At 38.9% G+C, this 25,592-nt stretch overlaps 1 protein-coding gene across 2 annotated transcripts in view; it reads right to left on the bottom strand.

Moving 5' to 3' along the window:
- fidipidine (coiled-coil domain-containing protein 93) overlaps positions 1–25,592 on the bottom strand; it is a 213,465-nt gene that overhangs the window by 81,505 nt on the left and 106,368 nt on the right. Inside the window, exons 6-8 of one of the 2 annotated variants that reach the window (XM_067146795.2) lie at positions 20,183–20,317; positions 13,090–13,158; positions 12,679–12,729 (exon numbers count right to left, since the gene is read on the bottom strand). In XM_067146795.2, coding sequence (XP_067002896.2) covers positions 12,679–12,729; positions 13,090–13,158; positions 20,183–20,317 — 255 coding nt within the window. The remainder of the gene's footprint in view (positions 1–12,678; positions 12,730–13,089; positions 13,159–20,182; positions 20,318–25,592) is intronic. The other variant, XM_067146796.2, reaches the window with a different exon arrangement.

Below are 25,592 nucleotides of genomic sequence, written 5' to 3'. Positions count from 1 at the left end.
GTATATGTACCATGAAAACATATATCAAGCACCAAAAGAAAAATTATTTCTTGCTATAAATTTACATGAGAATTGCCTTACCAAAATTTAATCAGACTCGAGAAAATAAAATCCAACCTCTGAAATCAATGACGCACTTTGCAATATCTTGAGGTGTAACTCATTCTTACTTAATTTCAGTGTTAAAATTACGCGATTGTTTATTTTACCCTTCATTTCTAACAATTTAACAACTGCTATCGACTACTTAATTTACGCATTCATAACGAAAACAAGTTCTCCTCTTTCATTTCAATTTTGCTTTACGGAACAGCAGTCGACGTATATTACCAATAGACTACAACATCACCTTTGAATGTCGACCAGAGAGCTCGCAAGTGCACATAGCGTGAAAAATATACTGTACCAAAGATATTGATCGAATTTTGTGGCAAACTTTCCAGTTTTCTTATTCAAACAGCGTCACCTAACCTAACTTGACCATACTATATGTACGATGAAAACATACTTCATGCACCAGTAGAGAAAGGATAACCTTCACGCTATAAATTTACATGATAATAGCCTTTCCAAAATTTAACCAGATGCGAGAAAACGTATAGAAATGATAAAATGAGAAAATATAAACTAACCTCTGAAGTCAATGATGCGCTCTGCTATATCTTGAGGTGTATCCCTATCTTACTTAATTGCAGTATTTACCACTAAAATTAAGCAATTGTTCATTCAGCCTTTATTTTTAACGAGTTAACAACTGATATCGGACACATTATTTATGCATTTATTACAAAAACGTGTTCTCTTTCATTTCAAATTTTCTTTATGCAACAGCAGTCGACGGGTATTTGTAATCGACTTCGACATCCCCTTTGAACATCGACGAGAGAGCTCGCTAGTGGACATAGTGAGGAAATGATACAGAAGATGATCGATCGCATGCAACATAAACCTGGGGTGCATAAATATTGGTAACGGAAAAATCACGTACGCTTAATAGCTCATAGTAACGGATGCGTCGGTGATAAGGCTCTCGCTATAACCGAAGGATAATACATAGTTTAATATAGGAATTTTGAAGGGACAAACAAACACTGTCATTATAACAGGGTCCACATTTTATACCGTACTCGCTATAGCGGACTTCTACTGTATATATAAAAAAGCTGAACATTGATGTTCTTATTCCCAGGATAATGTGATCAAGAGACTGGAGAGGAAAACTGAAAGAGAGAAGCACAGTTTTCAATCCTTCTTAGCTCCCCAAAATGATTGCAAAACAAGACTCAGAATAAAAACATGTGAGGAGCAGCAAATTTTTCAGAGAGCTATGTTATAAAACAGTTTCGAACCTGATTTCATTAAATTTATAGTTTTACTAAAAAACTAACAGAGAAGCAAGACATAAACTGTAAATACAAGAAAGTAATACTCACTAATTAGGATATACTGTATTCGAAGTAAAGATGATACAGGTGATTTCTTTAAGAAGAAAACCTACACCATTACCAGTCACAAATCTGATAGAAAATCTGAGACTGAATGGAAGTACACCAGTAATCTTGGAGGATTACATGATTCTCACAGGCTTCCAAACACTTTCTTATGTACGTGTACTTTAGTAAAGAGCTTAACAAACATATAGGTAATAAATGTTTTATTATTCCATATTGAAGAGCAATATAATCAATATAATATAAAACAAAAGCTAAAAGGTTTCCACCCATTCAACACTATTTATTGTAAAAAAAGAAGAAACACATATTTGATGAAACTAGTTTTGGTTTTGCTAGAGACCAACATTAGTCAAAATCATTAAAGTTAAGGCAAAGCATGAATTATAGGTAGACAAAATTTTATGAAGCAGGCGTGTGTTTTTGAAATCTGGTGCAAGACAAGTAAAGAGTTGAATGTTAAACACTCATCATGATCACACGTATTGTGTATGTTCTCAAAGTTTTCTTCCAATTTGAAGAATGCACTCCACAAAAGACCACGTGAAACACTTAAAATACTAGCACTTGAAGAATGTTCTTGAAGTCAGTTCAGCTGAAACAAGTGCTTCAGTAATTCAAGCCTCTACATTCAAATGGAAAATGTGTAATTTTTAAATGTGCCAAACATTCTGAAAAGCATTAAATCAAAAACAAAATATAAATAATTTTAAAAAACATGCATAGCATCAAGAATAAGGTAAGTGTGCACCAAATATCAAAAGTATCCCACAAATAATTGCAGGGATATTGAATATTTTCTGGAATATATCCTCATTAGTGCAAGTATCTTATGATCATACGATCCACAATTCTACCCATGAACCATAGGATATGACTTATTTTGTAGAATATCTTACATTCACTAACAAATCTAAATTACAAGTAATGAATCTCATATTTGGTTTCACACTAACAACAATTTATAATACAATTTTTCTTTTTAAGAATTTATTTGTGATGGTTCACCTGTTCAATACCAAATTAATATTATCTGCGCACCTTTTCTGGATACATTTACACCCTAGTGCTGAATTGGTCGACCTCGGCAATCTTTGAGATTCGTACTGGCAACCTTTGAAACACAAACTATGAATCGCTTATGCATCGCTGTGTGACATCTGGCGTACACTTTACGTACTAGTACTGTTATTTACACAGCAAAGCCAAACTATAGAATTCACTCTAGGAATAAGATTCCCATCGAAAAATTATATATAATATTATATAATGTGTGTGTGACACAGTTGTTGCCTTAAGATAACAAAGGTTTAGCAAAATTCATATCGATCGATCATATTATCGATTCAATTCAGATTTCATTTCCATTCAGTTGGCAGTACTACTGGAACCGGAACTGCTTCCTCCTTACTCCTCACACCCGTACACAAAAATATCGATAAAACGTGCGCAGATAATACAAGCCACTTGAATGTACAATCATAAAAATTAGAACATGTTTCAACCCTTTCTGGGCCATCCTCAGCTAGCGTTTATATAAAAACATCTTAATATTCACAAAGTAAAATATGTTCGAAAAGGAAACATGATTAGTGGAAATATTAAAAAGTTTAAAAAATGTGCTTTGTTTTTCACAGTCTGGACAACTTCTTGTGTAAAAAGGTTTGGTGATTATATCGGCCGCCTTATTTTGGCCAATGCTGATCCAATGTTAGTTATGTAATATGCCAGGCTGTAAGGAGTTGTCTCTTACATTATTAGGTGAACCTTATAGTCAGACAGAATATTTTGGATTATGTAAGTGTCAATCATCATCATCACCATCATTTTACAGTTCCAGTTTCTCGGGTACCGTCGGCGAGCCTCTTCCACTCTGTCTTACCGAGATACGCTCTATTGTTAATGACATCCTGCAGTGTCCTTCCCCGAACTGTAATGTCCATCTTTATGATGTCCATCCAGTGGGTTCTTGGTCTCCCCACTATCCATTTTCCTGCCACATGTCTCTCCAAGTTAACATAAGCAAACCATGTCATGCCTTAACTTGTCCAGCTTTGTTTTCTGAACTGTGGACCTCAGGAACTTCATCTCAGATGCCAGGAACATTGATGAGTCCTTTTTAGTGAGTGTGCAGGTTTTGATACCATAAGTTAAGATTGGTATGAAGTACTGACTGAACATCACCAACTTTGATTTTGTTGGTACTTTGGGATCCCAGAGGAGTGTTCATACTTGCTGGTAAAAGTGAGCACTCTTCTGCACTCTGTTTGCCACCTCCTTTATAGCTAGTGTATCTCAAGATACTACACTGCCGAGGTGTGTAAAGTTTTCCACACTTTCCAGGAGATGGTTTCCTAGCATTATTCCAATCATTGAGTCAAAACTGTATTACTGTTCCTCAGTTTCTCCCCAGACCATAACGTCATCAGCGAAAGACCCTGCATTTAGTTCACCAGAGGTTTTCTTGATGTTCTTCATTATGTCATCCAAGATGGTGATAAACAATTATGGGGATAGTGCACTGCGTTGCTGGACTCCACTTTTGGTCTGGAACCAGGATGAGTGTCTGTCATCCAATCACACACAGCTGGTACAGTGCTCATACAGCATCTGAAGTTTCCTTACCAGCCCTTTCGGTACATTTCTTTTTCTCGGGCTTCTTCATATCCTCTCTCTTGCAATGCTGCCATATGCCGTCTTAATATCAACGAAAACCATAAACATATCTTTGCCTTTTTCCCAATATATCTCCAATAATATATGGACACTGAAGATTAGGTCTATTGTGGACCTATTAGGTCTGAAGCCATAGTGTTCCTCTTCTAACTGTGGCTCTAAGATGACTCGCAATCTGCTCTCTACGATTTCCTCAAGAATCTTAAGCCCATAAGAAAGGAGTGTTATTCTCCAGAAGTTGGAGCATTATTGGTTATTTCCTTTCTTAAACATGGGGATAATGACACCCCTGCTCCAATCAGCAGGTATCTTGTCATCCTTCCAAACTGCATTGAGCACCCTGTGTAGCCACTGTTAACCCTGGATTCTTGCTGCTTTAATCATGCCCGTGCTGACTTTGATTCCTGGGGATTTCCCTTGCGACATCATCTTAAGGGCTGCTTCTGTTTCTGCCCATGAAATGGGAGGTTCCACTGTGCAGGTTTCAACAGCTGCTTATTTTGTTCTCTGATCTGCTTCTGTCCTGTTCAATAGGTGATCAAAATGATTCCTCAGAACCTTTCTGATGTCCTCTTCTTTCCTGGCCAGATTTCCATTAGGATCCTCAATTGCTTTGATGGTTTCAACTGAATTCCTTTTGTTTTTGATCACTCTGAACAATAGTTTCATATTGCCTCAGCTGTCTTCCTCCAGTTTTTGAGTAAATTTCTCCCAGTACTGTATCTTCTACTACCCTTTTAACTTTCAGTTTCTTGTCCCGGTAAACTTCCTCGAGGTCTCTAATCTTTCCCTCGTCCCTTATCTGGTTTGGCTTGGATTTGTCTCTATCTCGCTCTTTTTGTGCTATGTTCCTTTCCTCTATTGAGGATCTTACTCTTTCATTCCACCAGGGTGTCTCTCTTTCCCTTAATCTCGCATTTGTCTTCCCACAAACGTCTATTGCTTCTTTCATCAATGTACACTGACTGACAGAGCAAATGCAACACCAAGAAGGAGTGGTCAGAACTTTATGCCAATTGCAGGGTAGACTGACGTCACTGAGGTATGCTCATGATGTGAAATGCACCGCTGTGCTGCGCACGTAGCGAACGATAATGGGACACGGCGTTGGCGAATGGCCCACTTCGTACCGTGATTTCTCAGCCGACAGTCATTGTAGAACGTGTTGTCGTGTGCCACAGGACACGTGTATAGCTAAGAATGCCAGGCCGCCGTCAACGGAGGCATTTTCAGCAGACAGACGACTTTACGAGGGGTATGGTGATCGGGCTGAGAAGGGCAGGTTGGTCGCTTCGTCAAATCGCAGCCTGTGTCCACGGTGCAGCGCCTGTGGCGAAGATGGTTGGCGCAGGGACATGTGGCACGTGCGAGGGGTCCAGGCGCAGCCCGAGTGACGTCAGCACGCGAGGATCAGCGCATCCGCCGCCAAGCGGTGGCAGCCCCGCACGCCACGTCAACCGCCATTCTTCAGCATGTGCAAGACACCCTGGCTGTTCCAATATCGACCAGAACAATTTCCCGTCGATTGGTTGAAGGAGGCCTGCACTCCCGGCGTCCGCTCAGAAGACTACCATTGACTCCACAGCATAGACGTGCACGCCTGGCATGGTGCCGGGCTAGAGAGACTTGGATGAGGGAATGGCGGAACGTCGTGTTCTCCGATGAGTCACGCTTCTGTTCTGTCAGTGATAGTCACCGCAGACGAGTGTGGCGTCGGCGTGGAGAAAGGTTAAATCCGGCAGTAACTGTGGAGCGCCCTACCGCTAGACAACGCGGCATCATGGTTTGGGGCGCTATTGCGTATGATTCCACGTCACCTCTAGTGCGTATTCAAGGCACGTTAAATGCCCACCGCTACGTGCAGCATGTGCTGGGGCCGGTAGCACTCCCGTACCTTCAGGGGCTGCCCAATGCTCTGTTTCAGCAGGATAATGCCCGCCCACACACTGCTCGCATCTCCCAACAGGCTCTACGAGGTGTACAGATGCTTCCGTGGCCAGCGTACTCTCCGGATCTCTCACCAATCGAACACGTGTGGGATCTCATTGGACGCCGTTTGCAAACTCTGCCCCAGCCTCGTACGGACGACCAACTGTGGCAAATGGTTGACAGAGAATGGAGAACCATCCCTCAGGACACCATCCGCACTCTTATTGACTCTGTACCTCGACGTGTTTCTGCGTGCATCGCCGCTCGCGGTGGTCCTACATCCTACTGAGTCGATGCCGTGCGCATTGTGTAACCTGCATATCGGTTTGAAATAAACATCAATTATTCGTCCGTGCCGTCTCTGTTTTTTTCCCCAACTTTCATCCCTTTCGAACCACTCCTCCTTGGTGTTGCATTGTCACTGTCAGTCAGTGTATTTTAAAATCTTGCCCACTCTAACTCACCACTCTCCACTTCTTCTGTAGGCAGTTACCCTCTTTTACGGTCCTGATAGTCGGTCCTCTTTTCAATGTGTTGTAGTTTCCACACCTTAATCATAGGTAATTTCCTGATTGTTATCTTTGGTAAATTAATGTCTTTCAGATCTGCTACTAATAACCAGTGGTAATGTCTTTCAGATCTGCTACTAATAACCAGTGGTCGCTATTGAGATTCTCACTTGTATCATCAGTCACAAGTCTACTTCTTTATCTGTAATGAAATAGTCAATGACCTTCTTGCTCTGTCCATCCCAGGTGTATCGGGTAATCTTGTGAATGACTCTTTTGCTGAACCAACAGTTGTTTACTACCAAACAGTTTCTTAAGCAGAAGTCGAGGAAATGTTTCCCTTCTGAATTCTTACTCCCATGGTCCTATGATCCATCACCTTCTCATAGCCAATCCTGTCTGCCCCGAGCAGTGAATTCAGGTGCCTTCTGATGATTGCTCTCTCTTCAATGATGGTCTCTTTTAGGTCTTCCAAAAAAACTTGTTCTTTTCATCTTGGCTGCAACCCATCAGGGGGTCATACACTTGCACCAGTGTCAGCTTCTCTTTCCCTAGGTGAACTGTTACCTTTATAATCCTCTCACTGATGTTCTGGATCATCAAACCCTTTTGCCAATATCAATCCTACTCCATTTCTCATCTCTCTGTTGTTACCATTTCAGTAGAGGGTATAGTTCTTCCTCAACTCTTTCTTCCCTTTACCTTTCCATTTAGTTTCACTCGGTCCTAGGCTTGATATTTTCCTTCTCTCCATGATGTCCACTAACTCTTCACATTTTCCAGTCAAACTCAGCACACTGATTCTTCCTATTCAAATGTGCTGTTTTCTCTGGGGTTGTTGCACGATCGCAAGGACTGGCCATCATACCTGGTATGGGTCTGCAGGTGCTGTCGTCTGCTCAGAGTTCTTTGTTTGCTTCCTAGGCTCATATAAGTATTGCAAGCAATTGCAGTTAATCTCCAACTGACTTGCTAGGCCTAACGTTAGAGAAGATTTTCTGTCAGGGTTATCTCCCTTAGCCTTTAGCAGTCCCCTGCCACATCTGCAAGCAAGCAACTTCCTGATGAATTTATGTATCATTTCCTACACAAAGGCTTCAACAAGCCCCCTAAGGGTGAACTCCTCTGCCCATAGCCATTTGTTCTCCCTCATTTTTGTCATGTTTGGTAATGGCACCCCACCATCGACCAGAAAGTTGCAGGTAGTACAGTCTACTGTTGCATATAGTAGGAAGATATACCTGACCTGACACACATGTAAGCATCAATAGGGAATGTAAATAAGATGTTTGTGTTACTCATGTAAACTTCTCTTCTTTAAGTTGATACAATTTAATATAAAAGGAAAGAACAGGTGGACCAACACAAAAAAATTATTAAGAATAATTTTATTATAAAAAGCTAAAATTATCTTGGTAAAAAATTAGCATGATGCCACAATACTACCAATACCCATTCTGAAATAAACTGCATGCTTTGACTATTTACAGCAGAAAGGAGTTAACTGATAACCTAATGTCAAACTCGAAGTAGCTAATTTTTGCATTCAAAATTCTGGATGTCAGAGGTAAATTATTATAAATTTAAAAAAAAATTATTTTGAGGAGTGCTGCGACTTGTTTTGGTCGTGCCTTCTTATGGTACACTATTGTATGTTTATGTTTCACAGGAATGAAGATAAGATATGTGATACTACTGCATGTGCAAGGAGAACGCAGCAATCAACAATGGTTAACTGATCATACAACAGTTCAATATTATGCTCATCCACCGCACTCCTTATTGTATTGGCTCTTAACGATAGTTCACCATGGTCAGAACTCACTACACTGGAAAACAGGACATAATATGAATGAAAATAAACACTCATATGAATTGTCTAAGGTATTTTAAAAACATGACATTGAGATGGCTTATAGAACTAACAATAGTAATAATAACAACAAGTTCTTACTTAATTCACACAAAGTTGATAGTCAGTCAATATCACAGATCAGCTGTATATATCTTGACCTGACAGGACGGTCAAAAACAGGACATCGGACAATTAGGAAGAAGTTTAGAAGTTTGATGTAAATAACCATAAATGAAAAAATGTATAGTATAGACAAGGTGGACTCGCCTTATATCCTATTTTTTAGTGTACAGTAAAACGTTTATAATTCGAACGGTTCGGGACTAACAAAATCAGACCTTGAATTACGTAACCTCGAATTAAACAAATTTCTGCGTAACAAAAAAAATACTGAAAATATTTAAGTTAGTGTTGTATTTGCGACTCGAACCCAAATACCCCCAATCCTCAAGACGAATAGAGGAGAAATTGTAAGAAAGATAATAATTCCCACTTTTTCAGTCTAGAATACAATAATAAAAGGAAGCTGCAAAAATTGGGTATATGGTACAGAGACTTACATAATAATAAGGAAGTCCAGGGTTCATTAGTCTTAAAATTTACATACCTAAATAGACTGGCTCGCTCTTCTTGAATGTTTAGAACACACCTAGCCATTATTTGATTACTTTTTCGTAAATACGAAACAATAAACTGAAGCAACAAAACTATTGTCGATCACCTGATATCGACCGGAAGGATGTGCGAATGTAGCGAATTCCGTCAGACAATTTGAAACAATTCACAGGCAGAGTCGACAACTTAGAATTTTCCATTATGCACGGTTGACAGGCTAGAAATTGGGTTAAGTGAGTCACCAAATAGTTTCCAGTCTGTGGTGCTTTATGTTAGATATTTACGAAGAAAAATAAATCCTGCAGTTATCTATGGTTTGAAGTACTCGCGTAACTATTGTACGTTGATTATAATCCAGGATGCAATAATATTTACATCTTGATACAATGCACACACAATATTCTATTTGACTTCTTTTGAAACCATAGATATCTTGATGTTCAAAACACACGAAAACAAATGAAAACTCGAAAAAACTATGTACGACAGAGTGGCCAATATACAGCCATTCTAACATGGTAGCCAACATAGAAATTAAGTTCCAACAACAACACATTTTAACGTTTTCCTCATTAGGCAAACACTGAAAAACGAAATACGAGTCAATGGTGCGCTGCTTAACCCGGCAATGCCGTGCGGTTCCGTATAGTACCAGTGCGGATTACTTCCAATTTTCTCATACTGATCCTTACTCGTGCCATAAATCTGGCAACTTTACATTACTTTGTCAAGGATATGCTCCCTACAATGCCTGACATCAATAGAGGGTTTTATTTGAGTGTTTGTGTTTGCGGGAACAACTGCTTGGAATTTGAGATCGTGTCAAGAGGTATAAAAATGACTGCCTGTCTAAAGTAAGTTGCTTTATTTTGCTTATAAATTTTGACAATACAATTTTTTATGATGTGGTTTACTATCCTGAAATATGTCTATGAATTTACATAACAAGCAATTGGTCATCATTTCTGTGTTAGCTGTTATGACACTAATTATTCCGTTGGTATAGTATGGTACTGCACGGCGCTTACCGTACCTCTGTGTTCCTTTCCCTTTTCTCCTCCTTAATTCCAAGAGTGATTCTAAAGTAACAATTCATACTGTAGTTGCTAATAATTATTTATATGTGTCACACAACTGCATAGTTGTAGATTTTACTTTAAAAATCCAGGTCATAGCACACTGAACCACTGGAATCTAATATACTATCTGAGGAAGATGAAGGGGGTCTTGTAGATAACATAACAGGAGGTCAATGCCGAGTACCAGCAGAAGTGGTGCTAAAGCAGCAAATTCTGCACAGGAGTAGAGAATCCGTGATCGATAATGATTCACGGCCCGGGAAGAGACCGAAATCATCACCCCGTCCACCAGCCACCTGGATGGTGGATGACCCACAACAGTCCACTTCCCTAGTGCGAAATTTTCCACTTGTCGATATATAATGCCGACCGAAATATTTGAGGGTTTTTATGATGAAATTGTGAATTTCTTGTGCTCTGAAGCCGTAAAGTATGTGCTTTTTACAAAGGAAAAATAACCCCGAAGAAATAAAAATATTCATCGCCATTTTACTTCTAATTGGCTTCTAAAGGACAGGTTCAACAAATTATTCATTACGATATATATATATATATATATATATATATATATATATATATATATTGGGTGGTACTTTGAAGGGATAAACGTAGTAAATACAGTTGTTCACACTTCTTTTCTTTCTAGAGTACCTGACCCCTTGAGATACAATGGCCTACATTAGCCCTACTAGATTGCTCCAACAAACCAACGACGGCAATGTGCGGCCAACGGATGCGAATCCCGGACAGAATGCGTCAAGTGTTGTGCAAACTGCATTTTGCCATTCTAAACTGGTGAAAAGTGGAAATAGGTGACTAAATCAGAAAAGCTGAAATCTAAAGTAAAATTATTCCTATTACCATTTTCTAAAGATATGTCACGTCTGAGCTAATGTTATTTTTCGGAATCCCCGAAGGGATATCATAAATGAACCTATCCACCTTTTGTTCTTTTGTATGTTGTTAAGAAACTTGTGATATTCTGTACCAATATTAAGCACTATATATCATGGTATTCTAACGAGGTTAACAATTTGCATGTTCCACCCAAAAGCTATGTCAAGCATTGTGCGGTACCGTACAGTACCAGGCCCTCATTCAGAAACCAACCATCCAATCTTTAGAAGAAATGACTTTTAAATGTTCTCTAATATGATCACGATGGGAATATTAAATAAAAATTATTAAAAATTGAAAACTCCGGCGTTCCTGGGTTAAGTGCATTTCTGTAGTTGTCAAAATAAAATCTTCTAATACACCCATTGCATTCACAACATTTTCTGGGGCATTTCTGGTAGAGATGAGACAGTACAGAATTGATAAGGCCGTCATTCTGCACCTTTAGCTGGCAGGCGTGTAAGAAGACCCAGTTTCTGTTTTGTCTGCTTGCAATTCCATTATAAACAAATTAAGACTCTACGAAACTTGAACAAAAATAACTCTGCGACCGCGCCTTACCAATGTAGCTCTTGTGCCGGAATTTGTGCGCCGTACGTGTAGCTCACAATAATAAGGTTCGTTGATAATGCAATAAAAAAAGTAACAAAGAAGCAGCAATCATCATCATCATCATCATCATCATCAGGTTTTTCTCCAAGCAGACCGGGTAGGAACTTTGTGAATGATATGCCTCCACTGAATTCTTCCTGGTATAGTTTTTCTCTGTCAAGTGCATCCCATGTTACTCCTATCCTCTTCAGATCTTCATTAACCTGGTCTGTCCATCTCTTTCTAGGCCGCCAAATAGGTCTTCTTCCAGGCACCTCCATCTCCAGATACTGGCGTGGAGTAAGAGTTGGGTGCATTCGCTTCTCATGTCCTAATCACTTCAATCTCGCAGCACCTATCCTTTCCTCCATGGTCAAGTACACCTGCAGGTCTCTCCTTACATATTCATGCTTGATTCTGTCTCTCCTGGTTTTTTGTAGAGCTGACCTAAGGAACTGCACTTCATATGCTTACAATAAAAGCTTTAATTCTTCAAAAACTGAAGTAGAGCTAACATACTATTCTGGCACGCACGCGGCAATCAGGGATACGAGACAGTCACTCAATGTCATTAATTGTCGTCTGCAATGACTATTTGTTAGCTGCTCTACAGCAACCAGATTACAGTACTGATAGTTTAGGTGCCTGATGAGAACTTCGAATTACATATTAATTGTATTTCAAATTAATCAATCGAAATAACACGTGAAGGCCTATATTTGAATTCGGAGAATGACATTTACTTCGAATTACCTGTATTTCGAATTAACCAACATCAAATTAAAGAGTTTTCACTGTAGTGACATTGTCACTGTAAGTAGTAAATATGGACCTCTATAGGCCATTTATAGATTATGGTCAGAACTGACGATTAGACCTGCCTTAAAGGTAGCGAAATATGCATCTCAGCAGCTTCTTTCTGCTCTTCTGTAAAGATAGTGAAATGTCTAGTGAATTGTCACTTATAATAATTTACCTCTGACATCCAGACTTAAATACTGTAGTAAGAATATTAAACAAATCTATGCTGAGGAAGCCTATACATTCTATTGAAAATAGCATACAGTATAACTTACCTCTTGTTCACCCATTGATGCCATACTATTCATCAAGGCAAGGACTTTTTGCTGCAAGCACATGCATCACACAAACATACTAAAAACAGAACTTAAAATCAAATATTAATTTACAATCAGCATACAGTCAGTAAGGCGAATAAAAGAAAATCAAATGCTAATGCCAAATTAAAATTCAACAGCAAACACAAAATTACTGAATCAAATATTAATTGCAAAAGATACAACAGTAAAAATTAAAGATAGGAAGTCAAACCTATAGGAAACAAACTTTATCATCACCTCTTAGGAAATCAAACCTATAGGAAAGAAATTTTAACATCACCTCTTAGGAAATCAAACCTATAGGAAAGAAATTTTAACATCACCTCTTAGGAAATCAAACCTATAGGAAAGAAATTTTAACATCACCTCTTCCAGTCTTTGTGTATCTAGTGCTTCAGGAGACACTGGTTGACCATTCTCTTCTTCCCCTTTGTCCTACAAGAAAAGATCAAGGATCTGACAAACAGATACAATGACCGGCAAAAAAAGCAAAACAATACATATATCAGAAAAAAATTAATGTTAGTCCATTTAAAACCTTTAAAATTCATATATTATGACATTACAGCAATATGGCAATTTATTTTAAATTAGCCCATTTGCAAAAAGGCCATTCAAGGATTCAACAAAACTGGACCCGAGATCAACACTTCGAAATCTAAATGCATCAACATCAAGAAGGGAAAACTTTAGGAGATGCTTTACCATCTTATGAAGGTAATAATTATTACAAACATCAAAGAAATTCCATCAAATATTTGAGAGTAAATTTAAAAAATGTAATCACATTCAATCCCAAAAGCATAATGCACAAATTGGGACATAAATTAGAGCTACTTAATTTTCTATTGCAGGCTGATCAATAATTCTGTATAATGAACACATCAGTTTGTCCCTCTCTTGTCTATCCCTTTCAAACCGCCCCTCTGGATTCGATACCTAAGATATTCCTTGTTGATGCCCACAAACTGATAAAGTCCAGCCTCAAAGAAATATTACAACTACCTGCTGATATGCTGGATAGCGTGTTATATAGCCCAAGAAAATACAAAGGTCTAGGCTTATTTCGGTCACAATGGGAGGCAGTTTTACACCAGAGAAATGTCCTGCAGTTACTGAGAAATGACAGAAACCTTTATATTTTGAACACCAGGAGCCTCAAAAATGAAAGCAATTGAACGGTGTTATACATCAACCGGCTAAACGACAATTTTCCAAAACCGGAATACTGGCACCATCTACCGCATAAGGGGCTGAACTAACTGCTCGAATACACACGGAGCTCTGTTTGAATTTAAACAGATGTAACAGAAGAAAAACTTAAGCGCCACTATCATGATGCGGGATTACAAGTTATGCATCAACCGTCTATGCGCCTTATTGAAAGGTCTGATTCAGCAAGTGGTATATTGCACGTTATAAATTTCATATTTGAGCCCGTATTGTCAAAGTATCCATTTGTGAAAATTTAAATTTATAATTCCACCTTTACAATACTGTAATTGTCTTTATTGAAAAGACTACATTAGACTATATAGTATTTTTTGCGTTCGTTGTCATCATGCGAGATTAAGAGTGACGAGCACACCACACCACAACAATTCTACAGACTATTCTTAATAAGCAAACAAATACACAAAAAATACTATATACATGCATCATGAATGTAGTCTAATGTTGTCTTTACAATAAAGACAATTACAACACTGTCAAGGTGGAATTATAAATTTAAATTTTCACAAAGTGGTATATGGCGTTTTGTAACATCCGGCTAAGCGATATCGCACACAGTTTTACTCCTCCGGAATATTAGCTGGCAAGCTGATTTCAATAGGCTATGTTTGATACACTGTTTGTTTATTTAAGAACAGTCTGTAGAATTGTGGTGTGGTGTGCTCGTCACTCTTAATCTTGCATCATGACAACGAGAACGCAAAAAATACTTGCTTTATTGTCTGTGGAACAGCTGGAGGAGATAGAAAGTAGAACTGAAAGGGACATGTTCCATATATCACAGGTATGAAGTACGAGTTATTACTATACAATGTATTATCATGAGTGCTTTTTTGTTTTTACTGTATCACACTATAAGTGTACAGCTGCCTGTTTTGATTTAAGGAACTTAATTTCACCAAGCAGTTTAGTACTACGTACAGCATGGTCATAAGCTCTCATTAAGTTAGTAATTAATTATAAGTCACCCACTAAGGCCTTAAGGCCTTGAAGGCATTAGAGTTAGTCAGCATTTCTTTTTTCTGCTATTTGTTTTACGAATACAACACTTATTTGCTATTTTCCTCGAAGGATGAGTTATGGGACGAGCGAGTGTTTTCAACTGATATTGTGGTCTTCTCCCTCGAGTAAGGTAAATCTAATCATTTCACTTGATTTACGCTTTCACGTCGCAGAATATTAGACGATTAAATTAGGAGAATTCGTTACATCTTACGTAAAGCCTTGGGGAAGTAACGTATTATGTTGTTGCAGGTAGCAAATAGACGCATGGCTGGAGAAAACAAGGATACTCTTGTCGCCTGCAGCAAGCTGTGCTAGAGAAAGAAGCCAATGGGAACCATTTTCAAGTGACCCTGCTGAACTTGCGCCTCTGTTACCTGTTGCATACAATACTTGCGATTTTTTATTCCACTGTGGTGAAGATGTACTCGCACCTACATCAAAAAATTACTTCTTCAGTGTGCAAGATACTGAAAGTTCTCACATGTTTGATACAAATTTCCAAAACAATGATAATGACTGTTGATAAATTTAACCATGATAGGTTAATATGGTTGTCTGATCCGAATTGGATAGTCTGAAGGGAATGGTTGACTTCCCGAAACATGTATGGTTAAATAAATACTTTCCTTTCATTAATAAGGCGGATTCAAATAAAACTATTTTAAATATTTCTGTAATACATTCATACAATTATAATGATTCAGTACAAGAGAGTAATGTAACAGACCAACATGCAGCCGTAGAGAACTGTCAAGCCACGTCTGAAGTGAGGTTTAGTAATAATTGTGTCACGGAAACCATCAACTCTGTTAATAATGTGGAAGCTGGAAATGAAAGTTTCAACGATTCCATAGCGATCGCTGATTCGCCTTCATTAAATCCAGAAAATTTGAACACAGCCCCTATATCTGAAGGGAGGCCAAGAAAGGAATGAAAAAGGAAAGTACCTGATCAGAGCAGGGACGACAGAAAAAAGAAATACCAGCTAAACGAGTCATATGTTAGCCAACGTGGGAAGGTTGTCGATGCTAAAGAATTTCGAGACTTCCTTTGCCAGGATAAATGCCATGAAAAGTAGGCATAGAAGGAAGAAGGAAGGAATTCAACAATTTCTGGAGTTTAGATCTTATGAAGCTAAGGTTTTTTTCATTTCTAGCAAAGTATCCATGGTCGAGGTAGAGAGAGAGTCAAGGGAACAAGCAGAAGAACCTGCACTAGAATTTACACTTTGGTGGGTGTGCAAACAAATTTTCACTCAAACTTAGAATATCTGGGGACAGGATCGATGCATGTAGGAAACAGACAAGAAATTTCGAAGTTATTAAGAATGGTAGGGGGAAATCTAACACTGTAAATAGATTACACAAAGGTAAGGTGGCCGAAGTAATCAGCCTCATAAACCAATTCCCTAGGTATAAGTCACACTATTGCAGGGCACAGACTAGTAGTGACTTCCTCCCATCACTTGTCACTATTCCGGTCATGTACGGCCTGTACAAAAGTGAGTATTCTGAGCCTGTGTCACTGTCCTCCTACAAGAAAATATTTTATACTAAATTCAATCTGAGGCACAAAGTACTTAAGAAAGACACCTGCAATGTTTACAATTCTCTAAATGCTCAACTGAGAAGTCATAAGGATTCACTTGACCTACGGCAACAACTGGAGATCCATCAAGAGGTAGCAGAAATGGCATGTTTTGAAATGAAGAACGATATGAATCGTGCTGCTACAATCAAAGACTTAGCAGTTCTGACATTTGATCTCCAGCGGACTCTACCTTTGCCAAGAATCTCCACTAATATAGTATTCTACAAACGTGTATTGTGGCTGTAAAACTGTGGAGTTCATGATGGAGGGTCAAATAAAGGCTACTGCTATGTCTGGCTAGAAGGGCAAACTGGCCGTGGAGCACAAGAGATAGGGTCTTGTCTCAAACATCTCATGGAAAATTTAGAAGAGCGAAAGAAACATCTAATATTGTGGTCAGATTCTTGTGGGGGACAGAACAGGAACATAAAGCTTGTTCTTATGTTGAAGAGTATCCTGGCTTCACATCCAACATTAGAAACCATTCAAATGAAATTTCTAATACCAGGGCACAGTTTCTTGCCCAACAATGATGACTTTGGAGACATACAGTGCTCCTTAAAGTTTCAGCAGCGGCTGTACACTCCTGATGATTACATGCAAGTCATGAAGCAATGCCGTAGAAAAAATAAATTTATAGTAAAAGAGATGAAGAAAGAAGACTTCATGGGATTTGCTTGTTTGGAAACTAAGGTAATGAACAGGAAGAAAGACATTGAAGGTAAGACTGTCAGATGGCTGAAAACCAGGAAAATTGAAATCGAAACGAGAAAACCACATTCACTTATTTTGAAAACATCTTTCAAAAGCAGTGAAGGCCAAGAAATTTGCTTGGAAAGAAAAAGCTCATCACGTCTGAGTGATCCTGACGTATTTCGGGATGATAGTCTAGAACTTCTATGGCCTAATGTGAAGCTAATATAAGAACCCAAACTGAAAGACTTGAAGAGTATCATGCATCTCATTCCAAGTGACTCTAGAAGTTTCTATGAAAAACTGTGTTCAAATGGTGGAACATACGATGATATAGATGGTTTTGATGAAAACCTTGATTTTACACTGCAAACTGAGTGTGTAAGAAATGAAAATAAAAAAACAAATGTATGTGATTCAAATGTGTCCTTTGTATTTCTGTAACTAGATTTATTGTTACCTAGAAACATAGTAAACACTTTCCACTATTCATATAGTCCTATTAATGAATGTTTCTGTAAAATTCTGATATAATAAAATAGTAATAGGTATTGAAAATCCAATATTTTGTTGTTGGTTCTTGGTTATTAACAACAAAATCTCACATAGTGGCACGTAACTTGTTGCATAACTACAAGTTCCGTAACCCTGAGCATCAAAATGTAAACCGCCACAGTTTGGTGCTTAGCTGCCTGATGCATTATCTTCGACCCGTAAACTGCAAATATGGCTAAATTAAATTTGAGGAAAACAAAGAAAATATTGCACTGAATGAATTTTCTTGTGAATATTAGCATATTAGCATTACGCAACTGTACCACATATTGTATTATTTTGTCTAAAATATCTCTTCTAAGATGGTTTTAAATGTGAAAATCTTTGAACGCATTTTGCTCAAAACTAAGATTTGACGCATAGCCGCATAACGCAAAACACCGTCCAATTATTCTTTAATGCAGCTTAACCTCCAACCTGATGCCAGCTTATTAAGTTCCAGGAAAAATTTTCTCAATTCCAGTAATATCAGAGCACAACTCAGAGGTCAAGAATTTCAAAAGTGGTGCAATCTCCCCTTTAAGGGCAAGGGTGTAACCTGTTGAAAGAACATCTGATTTCCAACAGATGGATCAGCCACCAAATGGTCTATAATACAGCAAGTGGACAGATGCTCTCAAAATAACCAGAAACGAAGCAGCAGTTTGTGCTGTGCCCAGCAGGACTAAGGACGGCAATCCTTGTAGGCATTGCGACAATGTCTGAAACACTTGCACACGTTCTTGGTCACTGCAAGCATGGTCAGACTCTGCACTTTGCAAGACATCACAAGATAAGATTTTTGATAGCTCAGGCCTTTAGAGCAACGAAGCTTTACTGTGCAATGAGTCACTGCAGCTAGAACAACAGAGGGAAGATGAGGAACAGGAAACTGTTACTGAGAAGTGTGGAAGTAGGAGGAAGGGAAAAGGTAGGAAAGGGAAATGTGGAGTACAGAATAGGAAAAGACAGGTGGAACAGGTTCATGGGAGGGAGAAAAGGGAGGAGGAAGTAGCTTCTGCAGCTGTCAGGAAAGATAGGGATGACCAGGAGGGGAGGGGATCAAATGAGGTGGGTAAGGTTGAGGCCCTGGTCATGGGGGAGTCCATTGTTAGACATGTGGGGAAAGTGTGTGGAAGAAAGGGAACCAGGGTAGAGTGTTATCCATGAATTAGGTTGAGGCAGATGTTGAGGAAAGTAGAAAAGAAGAAGGAAGGAAAGGGGAAGGTGATAATGTTTCACGTTAGTTCCAACAACAAGCCAAGCTGGTATAAGTACCAACACAGTTGGGGATGTGTGGGATCTGGTAAATGCAGCACGGGTGAAGTTTTTTTTTTTTTCTATTGGCTTTACGTCGCATTGACACAGATAGGTTTTATGGCGACGATGGGATAGGAAAGGCCTAGGAGTTGGAAGGAAGCGGTCGTGGCCTTAATTAAGGTACAGCCCCAGCATTTGCCTGGTGTGAAAATGGGAAACCATGGAAAACCATCTTCAGGGCTGCTGACAGTGGGATTCGAACCAACTATCTCCTGGATGCAAGCTCACAGCCGCACGCCCCTAACCGCACGGCCAACTCGCCGGTCGGGTGAGTTTAAGGAAGCAGAGATTGTTATCAGTGGAATACTGTGTAGGAGGAATATTGATTGGAAAGTGACTGGGGATTTAAATGAGACTACGGAGTGGGTATGTGGGAAACTGGGAGTGAGATTTCTAGATCCTAATGGGGGGGTAGGACAGTTATAAAAGACTGAGGGTGAAGAAGAGGTATTTTTTGATGATGAAGATGATGATGCATGGATGTGTACTGAAGAAGAGGACAGTGAAAGTGATCCTGAAAATAAAAGTAAAGTGGTTCCAGATGAACCAAATGACAAGGAAGATGTTCAGAATGTGACAATCGCATCAGTTTGTTGCGAATTGTGCCCCAAGACTAAGAATTGCTCTTACAGGGGTAAATATGATAAATATAGTTTTAGTGATGTACATAGTGTAGAAGAATACTTCAGCGCATTCGTAGATGACCTTGTTTACCCCTATATCACATAGACAGCAACCTATAAAACCTGTAATCATCTGGATATACAACCACGAAAATAATGTAAATAATGTTAGTAACCCATTATTGAAGTATAATAATCACTATCATATTAAACTGAACTAATTGTGTACACATTTTTGCAGAAAATATTTAAATATCATAAAGTGGGGGAAAGTGTACCCAAGGCAGGTTACACATGTGGAGAACTTAGCACCCAGTTAAAGGGTTAAAAAATAATTCATTTTGCACACAAAGTATTAAAGTACTTCGAGCACCTGTGAAAGAAAAAAAACTGACTCCCCAAGCAGGATTAATAATCATCTAATGAATAAGTGGAGTTAGAAGTGAAATTATTTAACTTACCTGGTCAGTCTCCTTGGACGCAATTACAGAATTAATATTGCACCCATATTCTAGAAGGGTACTCTGCACACGAATCTCCTCATCCTCGGGGGGAGCATCTTTTCTACGGAAGCGGCGCTGTGGTCGGTATGCATTCTGTATAATGGAAATTGGTGAGGGTTAAGTAGTTATTACCCACAATTACAGAAAGGTAATTATGCAAGTATCAAAGTGCACCTATAGGTAAATCTACAATAGACAAGGATTTAGGTACCAAGGCTATCCATCCACATTTCTCTCTTATTTTAAGTTTAATACACTTCTACGATTTTTTTTTTCCCCCTTTAAGCATGCCTCTTGCACATTGACAAATTACAATAATAACTAAACTTAGGTTGTATCGTCCACCTTTCCAATACTATGTTATGCAATGTTTAAATTACATTTCTAATCTAGGAACTAGTTTTGACCTTGGCTGACAATCATCAGCCTTAATGCAAAACTGTACAAACACATCCAATAACTAAAACAAATGTACAAACACACACAAATGACATTAAAAAGCGTTAAAAACATATGGAAAGAACTATGTGTACAACACGTAAAATATGACAAAATTAACATCAAGCTCAATGCGTTGCATCATGTTAAAATTTTCCATTAGTGCTTGCTGTTAAAATATCATGAAAATGCTGAAAAGTTCCTCTGTTGGACATTGTCAATGGTCGAATGAAGGACAGCACACAAAGATATGGTTAAATAACTAACACGTCCTTAATTTGCAGCTGGCAGACATTCCCAATTCAATGCAGTGTCCACGATGTTAACCTGAATATATGATAGACAAAATTAATATACTGAAAGAGAGAGAGTGCTAATCAAATGGCACAGGTTATATGAAACCTTTCGTTGCGGCATGTGACCTACTGTTGTGTGTTTCGTACTAACTGTTGCGAGATTCAAAAAAAAGGGCGAGGGCAAGGAGAGAGGGCGGAGAAAGGAAAGGAAAGGAAAGAAGGGAGGGGGGGGGTTAAGGCGGGGCCGAAGATGTGGGAAAAAAGATGGCTGTTGAGGAAAGGTGCTGTGAATAGTATGAAAAATTGAATTACGATTTCTTGGTCTGACGTTCCTAAAAATCGGAATTAGAAGGTCAAACAGGATATTTGGCTTTTCAAGGCATCTAACTACCATGACAAAACTGCAAAATAACACAACCTTATATTAAATGCAAAAGCAATTGAAAATACGTTGACCACAAAATTTTTAGGTGTCCATATGGATAAAAATTTAAGATGGGATTGTCATATTAAAAAAATAGGGAAGTCTTTGAGTTCTGTTTGTTTTGCCTTAAGGATTTTGTCTAACAGTTGTACTGAAGAATTTGTTAGAATAGCACATTTTGGATATATCCATTCAGTCATCACTTATGCTATTGGACTCTGGGGCTGCTACAAATCAAATCTTGATGTTATTTTTCGAATACAGAAATGAGCTTTCAGAATTATATCGAGACGTAACAGGTTAGATCATTGCAGACCATTATTTAAGAGACTAAGGATACTCCCAGTACCAAGCATATACATCATGCAATCCATTCTACACGTGCAAAAAAAATATTGATCACTTCAGAAAGAATTCTGACAATCACAGTCACCAGACGCGAACAAGAAATAATATTTTTATCGAGCACAAGAGTAAAACCATTGCCTTGAGACATGGAAACTCTGTTGGAATCAGACTGTTTAATCATCATCATATCCAAACTCCAGTTTTCCGGGTGTAGTGTACAAGCACTCGCCATCCTCTTCTGTCTTCATACATCTTCTCTTCCAGTACATCCTCCCATTTGTGCCCTCTCTCCTCCACATCTGATCTTACAGTCTCTGTCCAACATTTTCTTGGTCTTCCCTGTGGTCTTCTTCCCATGAGATTAAAGTCAAAATATTTTCTGGCAGGTCTTTCCCTGTTCATTCTCATTATGTGCCCATACCACTGAAGTCTTTCTTTATGACACTGGTAATAGGAACCTCAATACCAGCTACTTTCCTATTCACTTCATTTCTGACCTTGTCCTTTCTGGTAGTTTAGTTCATGGTTCTAATGAATCTCATTTCAGTTGCCTGGATTCTATTGAAGTCTTTGTTTAGTAGGGTACATGTCTCTAAACCGTACGTGAGGATTGGTACGAAGTAAGAGTGGTACATGATTGTTTTCGCTTTTTGTGGTATTTTGCAGTCCCAGAGAAGATTTCTGACGACTGTAGAAGTTTGATGCTCTCTGTGTCCTGTTGAGTATTTCCTGCCTAACAGAGTTTTCTTTCGAGATTGTGCTTCCGAGGTACTTGAAGTGGGAAGCTGATTCGATTTTTGCTCCTTCCAGAAATATATTTGAGCTTGTTCCTTCCCTGTTGATGGTCATTTCCACGGTCTTTGTTTTGCTCATCTTCAGTCCAAAATTTTTGAATGTATTGTTTCATTAAGTTTCTTCTGAACTTCAGCTTCTGTCTCTCCCCATAAAAGTACATCATCAGCAAATACCAGGGCATTTGGTTCACTGTTGAAACATGCTGCTCCAGCATGGTTTCCAAAATGTCTTACCAATGTTTCACTGAATAGGTATCAAACTGTTACTATATGTGTTTCCGGCTTTTATCGATAGAGGGCAGCCCCCCCCTGTCAAGAGCATTGATGATCTTGTCTCGACTAGGTCTTTTAACTATCTTCTCCTTGATAATTATTTTGTTCTGATGATGGGGAAGAATAATTATATGGAGGCCTCACACAAAGGAGCGATGTTATTACTTTTCAAATGGATGCATTTTAGATTTAAAACCGTGCTAAATCACTGCACGATTAACGTGTTCTGAAGATTGATATTGAGGGTAACGTACCATTCTGGATTTGTATCTTGTGTATGATCTGTCTTCCTTTTCTTCTCTTATTTTCGCTGACCGAAAATCCGTCTTGATACTCGGGGAGAGGATGGTATGTGTTTGTGTGCGTTGTTGATATAATTGTGGTGCATCTAAATCTGAGCCTTTGTCCATTATAATGGGCTTTTCAATGAAACGCATTTGCCCCCGGTTGGAATTATGGTTTGTGTGTCGACCGGAAGATTTATTCTGACCGTACACAGCGATGTTTGTAGATGATCTATGCGTGGCCATGAGGCCACGACATGTGCCGCTGACATCTGCAGTGAGTGGAACTGTTTGGCCGCTATTGATGTTTGTCCTTATTGATTTTTGGTTATATTGCGCTCTAAGAGCTGGCCAGATTTACCTATTAGCTCCAGTGGTCACTGTTACCTGCCTTGAAGGCAATTTGTTCGTATGGCTGAATGAATGAATAAATGAATGAGCCGAGTATTTAGATGAAGTGTCAGTCTATTGAATTTATATTTAACTGTTCGTTATCACCCCTTTTCTCTCGGATGCTACCTCTTCTCCTTATTTAGTGTGCGCCCCGATCTTTTTCGACCTGGACGTCGCCATGTTGATTTATTTCTTTCTTGGCCGCAAGTTGGCCCGTGTTTATCTGACTGATTCATTTTCCGTTCTTTTCCTGATGTATCTTTTTCTCTTTACCCGCTGGGGTTTATCTTTTTCCTGGGTCGACCCCTTTTTTTTTGTGTGCTCCTTGGTGTGTGGGAAGCTAATGAAAGGAGATATGGCTGATAAAGCAGGCATGAGGCAGTTTCTAAAAAGTAACTACGATCGGTGGAAAACGGTAAATAAAAATGTAAACAGACTCTGGGATGGGTTTAAAGAAATTGTTGAGGAATGCGAAAACAGGTTTGTACCTTTAAGGGTGGTAAGGAATGGTAAAGACCCACCTTATTATAACAGAGAAATAAAGAGACTAAGAAGGAGGTGCAGACTGGAAAGAAATAGAGTTAGAAATGGCTGTGGAAGTAAGGAGAAATTGAAGGAACTTACTAGAAAATTGAATCTAGCAAAGAAGGCAGCTAAGGATAACATGATGGCAAGCATAATTGGCAGTCATACAAATTTTAGTAAAAAATGGAAGGGTATGTATAGGTATTTTAAGGCAGAAACAGGTTCCAAGAAGGACATTTCAGGAATAATTAATGAACAAGGGGAGTGTGTATGTGAAGATCTTCAAAAGGCAGAAGTATTCAGTCAGCAGTATGTAAAGATTGTTGGTTTCAAGGATAATGTCGAGATAGGGGTAGAGACTAAGGCCAGAGAAGTAATAAAATTTACATATGATAACAATGACATTTACAATAAGATACAAAAGTTGAAAACTAGAAAAGCGGCTGGAATTGATCAGATTTCTGGGGATATACTAAAGACAATGGGTTGCGATATAGTACCATATCTGAAGTACTTATTTGATTATTGTTTGGTCGGAGGAGCTATACCAGATGAATGGAGAGTTGCTATAGTAGCCCCTGTGTATAAAGGAAAGGGTGATAGACATAAAGCTGAAAATTACAGGCCAGTAAGTTTGACATGCATTGTATGTAAGCTTTGGGAAGGCATTCTTTCTGATTATATTACACATGTTTGTGAAATTAATAACTGGTTCGATAGAAGGCAATTCGGTTTTAGGAAAGATTATTCCACTGAAGCTCAACTTGTAGGATTCCAGCAAGATATAGCAGATATCTTGGATTCTGGAGGTCAAATGGACTGTAGCGCGATTGACCTGTCTAAAGCATTTGATAGGGTGGATCATGGGAGACTACTGGCAAAAATGAGTGCAATTGGACTAGACAAAAGAGTGACTGAATGGGTTGCTATATTTCTAGAAAATAGATCTCAGAGAGTTAGAGTAGGTGTAGTTTTGTCTGACCCTGTAATAGTTGAGAGGAGAGTTCCTCAGGGCAGTGTTATCGGACCTTTATGTTTTCTTATATATATAAATGATACGAGTAAAGGAGTGGAATCGGAGGTAAGGCTTTTTGCGGATGATGTTATTCTCTATAGAGTGATAAATAAGTTACAAGATTGTGAGCAACTGCAACATGACCTCGAAAATGTTGCGAGATGGACAGCAAGCAATGGTATGTTGATAAACGGGGTTAAAAGTCAGGTTGTGAGTTTCACAAATAGGAAAAGTCCTCTCAGTTTTAATTACTGCGTTGATGGGGTGAGAGTTCCTTTTGGGGATCTTTTTTTTTTTTTTTTTTTTTTTTTTTTTTGCTAGGGGCTTTACGTCGCACCGACACAGATAGGTCTTATGGCGACGATGGGATAGGAAAGGCCTAGGAGTTGGAAGGAAGCGGCCGTGGCCTTAATTAAGGTACAGCCCCAGCATTTGCCTGGTGTGAAAATGGGAAACCACGGAAAACCAATTTCAGGGCTGCCGATAGTGGGATTCGAACCTACTATCTCCCGGATGCAAGCTCACAGCCGCGCGCCTCTACACGCACGGCCATTGGGGATCATTGTAAGTATCTAGGT

The sequence above is a fragment of the Anabrus simplex genome, chromosome 5, assembly GCF_040414725.1.
Source record: "Anabrus simplex isolate iqAnaSimp1 chromosome 5, ASM4041472v1, whole genome shotgun sequence".
NCBI classification, from domain to species: Eukaryota; Metazoa; Arthropoda; class Insecta; order Orthoptera; family Tettigoniidae; genus Anabrus; species Anabrus simplex.
This window is presented reverse-complemented; position numbering and strand designations above follow the sequence as displayed.